Below are 7692 nucleotides of genomic sequence, written 5' to 3'. Positions count from 1 at the left end.
TGTTAAGAGAGGCGGGCACCCGGAAAAGGGGGCCGAGGAGGGGTGGCCGATAGGAGAAGGGAGGGGGTGTCCCCGAGGGTTAATGGATGTAATTCAAGGTGTGTGGGGTTTCCCGGGGGGATACGGCCCTGGTCAGGGTCAGGTGAACAAGCGGAGGTTTGAAATTGAGGTGGACACCCGAAATGTGGAAACTGGGGCGCGTATTTTTGGGCCCGAGATGCGGACATGTACGGGTCAGCCATTGTGTTGCGTACTTATACCAGCTGACAGAGAGGCCGAGACCAGTCCGGCAACAGAGTAAAGGGACTCTTCGACAAGAACCCAGAGATTTTTTTCGCACGCATCTTTTTTTGTTTCTCTTCCGGTGAAGGAAGCTCGATATTTGCTCGGTCGGTACTTGAGCTCAGGCTTCCACAAAAGGTCGCTCGGCTGATGAGCCCAATGATGTCCAAGTTTTGACACACATGCACACAGAGTGTGTGTGTGTGAGAGAGAGAGAGAGAGAAAGAGAGAAGAGACAGGGCCAAGATCAGAGACGAGCGAATAGCACGCGAGGTAAATTGATGAGCCAGCCAGGGAGGTACTCGGGTACCTCCTGAGGTTTCCAGCAAACAAAGGACTGATCGACACGGCCTTTTGGGTACCTACCAACAAGCGGAGGCAGGCGGCAAGTCAAAGTCAGGGTCAAGGTCAAGCACCAAGGGCCGGGGCTCGGGGCCGGAGCCGGGGCCTGGCTCTCAGGGCAGGCTTAGATCCAGTCCCAGGCCCAGACTGCCGGTGACAGATAATCGATGGCCGGGGGTCGTACAACTAGGAGCCAAAGACATGCTCGAGCCGAACGAACGGGGAGGTACGATGGAGGCGTGAAATGTGGTGAGGTGTGATGGGTGATGTGCGATGGCGGAGCCCCACAAGGCCGGTGGTGGCTTCCAGATTCCAAGCTTCCTCGTCTTGGGTGAGATGTGACGGCAACACACGTAGCTGCTGTCCGTACCTAGGTGTTTCCAAATCGGAAGGCCAACACACCGCTGTGGATATCTCGAACAAGCCTTGAAGGATCCAAGCAATGAAGCGACTCGATGAGGCAAGACATGCTCAAATGTCATGGAATTTGCGGCATGGGCAGCCAATGCATGAATCAAAGCTTCAACTAGTAAACAGCTGTTCAGCGAAGGCGACTCTGATTTGGGTGTTCTTGCAGGGACCCGCAGCTGTGGGCTGCTCATGTGCTCACTCTTGAGACGGGCAGCTCACGCACTAGAGCTCGGCAGGCGGAAGTCAAAGGCGACCCGCTATTGCTAGCACCGCACCAACGTCGCCGGCGGCGCCAGCAACGCCAGCTACTGCCCAGACGACCACAGAGGAGGTAGGTACTTTAGTGAGCACAACCCAACAACTGAAAAGGAGGTCTACAGCATGGGGTGGCCCAAGCTTCTACAGCACCAAGCGGCGGCAGCAGGTGCAGGGCAGGTGCAGACCACTTGACGCCAAGCCCACACCCCATCGACGGGGGCCCTGGCATGGATCGTGTAAATTCCGTTCTGGGCAGTGACCATTGACCACACGACCAGGAGCCCCTGCCAGCGGCCTTTTTCAGCATCCCGTGGCGATCACATCAGTCATCATCACCACCACCACCACCACCAACACCAACACCTCCGCCCTCGTCACCTTACCACCTGACGCTTGACAAGAAGGTCACCTCGGTCAACAACGGTCGATGGTGTGCCATCACCATCTTGGGGGTTGTTTCCCCTCGCGATTCCAGAGGATGGTCCACTCACCGAGACACGCTCCTCACTATTTCTTTCTGACCACACGAAGCGGCTGTCGTCAATCAAGTGCTGGCTCGAGCCAAAGCTTCCCCAGGGTCCTGTCCCAAGCTCAATCTCAGATGCTTAACTGGCTGCGGTTCTATTATGTGTTCCAGTGCTTTTTCTGTCCAAGACCACGGCAATCCGGAACCGCAATGTTCGTCACTCGCCAAACTGCGGTGTCACGCCCGCGACTCGGTCTCTTGTTTCTATCTGAATAATGCCCACGCTGCCAATGGGTCCCGGGCCATCACAGATGGGGTCGTCGCTTGTTTGCATGGACAAGGGCGGATCGCCCGCGAACTTTGATGTGACCATCATACTTCCAGTAGCCCTGGCCTGGCCAGCTCGGACCATGCACCGTTCAGCAAGCAGCCTCAATTCGGAACTCCACGCTAGAGGCTTCAAATCCAGCAAAAGCTTGAAGAGGGAGAGACAGTGAGCACGCACGCAGAGCTTGACACCACTAAAGGCTTCACGACAAAGTGTCCGAATGGTCGACACCCAACTGCTTAGCCTACCCTTGTCTGCCGGGCTGCCTCCCGTTGTTTGTGTGTGAGATAAAAAGATCGAATTGTCCTCTCCCGAAGGTGTGCCATTGCAGCTTGCCACACCAAACACCCACACCACCACTGGTGCAATGGTTGTCGCTGATGTGCACTTCAAGCCCGGTCTTGTTGAGCCGAAATCCTGGGATGCCCCTCTCCCTTGCCCCCCTCCCCCCTTCCTCATGACGACGTTGCCCTCCTCTTCATGTCCCGTGCCACGCACCTGTGGAGGAAATGCTGTCAGCGAGGCGGGGCCTCGCAGCTTGGCAAACTTCGAGGACCAAATTGTGGTCAATTATTCTCCATTGCTGGGACTGGAGCCCAAGTGCCTGAACTGACCGACTGAAGCGAACCAGCTCGGGGAGCGCCCGGTGGGTCTTCCACCCAAGTACTGACGCAAGATCATTCCCTCTCCCAAAGCCGAAGATGAGCAGGGACGGACGGTTCGAGACGCAGCACATAAGCGAGAGATCGGTCCCGCTACAAGATGATTTCAAGGCTGCCTTCTAGATCCCATGTGGCGTTTGAACATCAGTTTTCTGGGTTCCACGGCGGGGGTTCCCAAGGGAAATTCTCTGCACGTCGCTCAACATTGGCGAAAAGTCTCCTTCGAATTCACTTCTTCCAAACGAACCAACGACGGAATGATATGCGTCAGGGGTCGGATGGTCCAATGGGAAACTTCACACAATGGCCAAACTACATTACATGTATTCGGGCCAGGGACGACACAGGGGTCTACTCAACGCACACCTGGAGAAAAAAAATCACCTGTGAAATCACTGTTTTGGTAATGCCGTCAAACGAAGTCCCGGATTCGCTCGCCCTTGCCTAGACACAGCAAACTGCCTCAGGTCCCATGACCTTTTGATGCAACGCTAATGACTAGGATTTAGCTTCCACATGCAGTCTGGTAGCCACTTTTACGATTTATAGACGTAGGGGCACTGGCGGGGCCACCCAGTGAGCATCTCACGATGGACGGATGTAGAGGGGCGACGCATCAGAGCTTCGTGCTTCACGCTTCGCGAAGCCTCGCCGCTTCCTTGCACCTGACCAATTGGCTTCACCGATGGACCGGGCCAGAACATTAGGCCAGCCGCAACAGTGCCCAAAGCTGCTGGAAGCATGCAAGCTCTGCAGCCACATGGGATTGTGCTTCTAGAATCCTAGCAATCGTTTTAGGGGCGGTAATTTAGCGGACAGAAGCTACAGGTTTTCGAAGCCTTCAACCCAGCCAATATGGCCTGCAGGCGACTTGCACCGGCGAGACCTGTTGCCAGCATCCAGCAAGGCATTCCGGCGTTCTTACGCTGTCTACATCCTAACCTTGGTGACTTAATGGCATCTTCGGGTCTGCAACATGCCTGTCGCCTGTTGATTTCCTCCGTGGTTTTGACTGTGCAGCACGCCAGCCGTGGTTTGCATATGGAACAGAAATGCCGAGCACCCAACAGCCATTGACACCCAAGGTGCATTGGGACATACGAGCGCCCATGCCCATCGATTGGAACAGGCCACTGCTGGATATCAGCGCAGGGCCTTAGGCACGCCGGGAGTAGATCCGGCGACATGGAACGGCTCGGCAAGAAAATACATACACAAGGATGTGGTTCGCATGGCGCTCTTCCAACGCGCGTGGCATTCAAAGGTCTCGCCAACAAATGCGCCTGAGATCCACCACGCCCTCCCAAACCCTCAACGTTATATCTGACCACCAGCGGTGCCCTCTTTACGCTGGTCACACAAATATTCTGCTCACGTGTTGTCCGTTCTTTAAAAGTCCATCTACGGGCGTACGCTTAGTTTGGCGACCAGCCAGACCAGACGCCAGACCAGACTCGGGCGCTCTGATCGCTCCTCATAGACCACACAATTGCACACTGAGCTAGCACATCAGTTCTCCTCCTCTATGTGAATGCCAGTCACGTCGACAAGGAGGACAATGCTGTGCAAACCAATGCCATCACGACCTGGCGTTCCAAGACAAAGCTACAGGGGGCTTTAATGTCTTCGATAACAGCCTGATAACAAATTGATAGTTATCGTACTCGCTCTTGTCTCAACATGTAACTGAGGCAAGAAAGCTTGTGGCTTGCTCCCGTGTCTCACAACAACGTACGATTTGGACGATAATTCCTCGTCGGTTTTGGGTTGTTGCGGTGCAATCATCACGGCGTTGCCCGCGGGGCTCTCAACGGATTTCTTGGGAAAGTATGTCTCAGGCAAGATCGATGGACCAAACAAACCCATGACGACATTATTATCTGGTGGTGAGGGCCGAATTTTTCATCGTGTTCCGCCCTTTCGATGCGAGACTGGAATAATCCAACACTGTTTCTCACTCCACCTTGGATGGACACAGCCATCCAAGCCACAACATGACGCCGACAGCCGGTGCTGTGCCAAAAGACTACCAGCGGGAGAGCTCAGATAAAAGCTGTTGAGACAATGTCAACCCATACCTGACGCCAGACATCGAAGTTGGTGTTCCATTCGGAGACGAGCTAAGGCAACTTCGGTGCTCACCGGTCATCAGACGAAACTGCATGACAAGTCATCCGTTTGTCCTTGTCAGTACTCACCTGCAGCATCTCCAAGCAGAAGGGGGTTTAAAAAAGCCCAGGTAATGATGCTGGTCTTGCTGCTACTTGTCATAACATTGATGAAATGGCCTAGCAAGGTCTACAGATTCATTGATCATCCGCGTGGGATCAATCGGCAAGCGGAGAGCCTTTACAACCTGTGATCAGCCCACACGACACCCGCATGGTAGGCCGTGATGGTACGGCCAGGGGCCACGGCACTCCAGCTGAAGGCGCGAGACAGGAGAGGACCATGCGTGGCAGCGTGCTGCGCCCTCGTCCCGTTTGGGCCATGTGCATAACTGGCGCAGGGAATCCTTCGCGGAGCCTGTGATGAATGTCAAGCTGGCAGCGGGCTGATCTATCCCATGATGTCGTGCTTCGAGATCAGTCGTTGCCTCGTCAAGCGGATTGGCGGCCCTCTCCTGGTTCTGCACCATCTCGTCGCGCTCGAGATTGGTGTTGTGCAGGCGCTGGTCCACCGCATGAGTCGGTGCTGAAGCGAATGCAAAAAGTATCGAGATGCGACTGTGGGAATTTTGTGCTGCACATTGAATGACTCAACGGACAGGAACATGAAGCTTTCGAGCTAGAAGAGAGATGACGCTCCTGCTGCTAGACCTTGCTGTGGTTGACTGTGGTTGAGAATGGAATCTGGACTCGATTACGCAGTCGAGGCGCTGACGCCTTGGTTCGCGCTTCGAGCTGTGGGTTGGCGTGTGCTTACCTGTAACATATGCAGCCTCGTGGAGCCAAGAGTATCGCGGTATCAGCCTGTGGCACAACATCCCCAGACAGAGCCGAGCATTGTGCTCTGATTGATGGTCTTCAGATAATCTCAAATGAGGTCATCCGGCGGCTCACGACGACAACATGGGAACGATAGCTTGATAGCGATCCCACATGCGGCTCTGATTAGATGGTCGGCTTCCATATACCGGTTCTCTGCTCAAGCTGAGCCTTTAGGTCTTTCCTGCTCATGCCGATGCACACGAAGCACGCACGCATTGACAGTCACCATAGCAACAGTCCTTTCACAGAATTTCCACGTAAGCGTCTAGAGAGTCTATCATTCATCAATACACAAGCAAGAACCCGCCGAAGACTATTGTATCGCTACCGTAATTTTGAAATTTATCGCGGGGAGTAAGGGCCGGGTAGGGGGAAAAGTGCAACCATCAACTCCGCGAAATATGAATTCGTAACCAGCAAAGCTCACGCAGCGCCAACTTTACAGGGGAGCGTTGGTGAAGAGATACGAGACGGACTCGCCATTGTGGGTTCTGCGGATGGCCTACATGGAATATCAGTATGCGTGGTACGTCGACCTGCCGGACAAGGGGGGGGGGGGCGTACCTCGGCCAACGTTGCCGACACGTCAATGACCTTGAGCTTGGGGCATCGCTCGACCTTGTCACCGACTGGGATTCGCGGGTTAGTTTTATATTTCGGGGTGGTACAATGGCCAAGTTTTTAGGATTGCTGCTCGGGGAGCGGACTGGTCAGATAACTTACGGGGCACAGCTGTGGAGGCTTGTCAGCAATGCGGTTCTGTGGATACTGCAGAGGGAGAAACTCACTATTCGTCACAACAACGCCAGAGAGGCAGGACTGGTTGATCGTCTCAATGGCGTTACCGCTGAGGATGCCGTGCGTGACAATGGCGAAGACCTGGCGAGCGCCGTGCTCGTTGAGGGTAGCGGCGGCTTTCGCGAGCTGCGTGTGTGTTAGTTAGCAGACTGAGTATGGGCCCAGACGAAAAGGACAGCGCAGGGGTTGCAGAGGGGGCGCGTAGCGTACAGTTCCGCACGTGTCGGCCATGTCATCGACAATGATGGCGACCTTGTCCTGGACGTCACCGACGAGCACCATGCGGCCAACAACGTTGGGGCGCGGCCTCTCCTTGTGGATGAGCGCAAAGGCCGTGTTCAGGCGATCGGCGATCGAGGTGGCGCGCTTGGCGCCGCCGGCGTCGGGGGAGACAATGACGGTGTTCTCGACGTCGAGGTTCTTGCGGATCCAGTGGAGGATGGACGGTTCGGCGTAGAGGTTGTCAACGGGGACGTTGAAGAAGCCCTGGATCTGGGAGGCGTGCAGGTCCATCGTAATGACGTGGTTCTGGAAGACGAGCATGTCAGAGACGACTGGCACTGGAAGCTCCTTCAGGAAGAAGGGGAATTTGGGGAGCTAGGCGTGGGAGCTTACGCAGCCGGACACCTCGAGCATCTTTGCCATAAGCTTGGCGCTGATCGGGGCGCGAGACTTGTCCTTCTTGTCCTGGCGGCCGTAGGGGAAGTTGGGGAGGATGATGGTGATGCGGCGCGCCGAGGCGCTGCGGCAGGCGCTGATCATGATGAACAGCTCCATGAGGCCGTCGTTGACCTCGCCGGGGGCTGTCGACTGGAGAATGAAGACATCCTCGTCGCGAACCGACTCGCCGATGATGACCCTTGTCTCCTGGTTCGAATATTGCAGGCTCGTTGTGTTGGCGACTTCGATTCCGAGTCTGCAGTGGGCGTTAGCTCCATTGTTTTCCGTTCCCGCGCACCCTGCCTTGATGCCGTCACTCTTGGGTTCGCGTCCGGAGAACTCTCTTGCAGCAGCCACCTCCCCCCGTCAGCAGTCCCAGAAACGTACCGGCTCGCCATCAGAGCACTGAGCTCCGGGTGCCCGCTCCCGGATAGGAGCCTGATCTCGTTCGCCATTTGATCGAGCATTGCAGGTGGTTTACAGATGGGAATACAC

General features: G+C 55.5%; 1 protein-coding gene across 1 annotated transcript; it reads right to left on the bottom strand.

Annotated features, from left to right (window-relative positions):
* Positions 1 to 6178: 6178 nt before the first annotated feature.
* VDBG_00142 (ribose-phosphate pyrophosphokinase) lies at positions 6179 to 7664 on the bottom strand (the record flags this gene model as incomplete). Its single annotated transcript, XM_003008415.1, has 6 exons — positions 6179 to 6241; positions 6304 to 6368; positions 6528 to 6663; positions 6748 to 7065; positions 7153 to 7453; positions 7585 to 7664. 6 exons carry the CDS (start codon positions 7662 to 7664, stop codon positions 6179 to 6181), a joined length of 963 nt encoding a protein of 320 aa, XP_003008461.1.
* Positions 7665 to 7692: the final 28 nt, after the last annotated feature.

This window comes from Verticillium alfalfae, genomic scaffold, assembly GCF_000150825.1.
Source record: "Verticillium alfalfae VaMs.102 supercont1.1 genomic scaffold, whole genome shotgun sequence".
NCBI classification, from domain to species: Eukaryota; Fungi; Ascomycota; class Sordariomycetes; order Glomerellales; family Plectosphaerellaceae; genus Verticillium; species Verticillium alfalfae.
The sequence above is the reverse complement of the archived record's forward strand: the minus strand, read 5'-3'. Positions and strand labels throughout refer to the sequence as shown.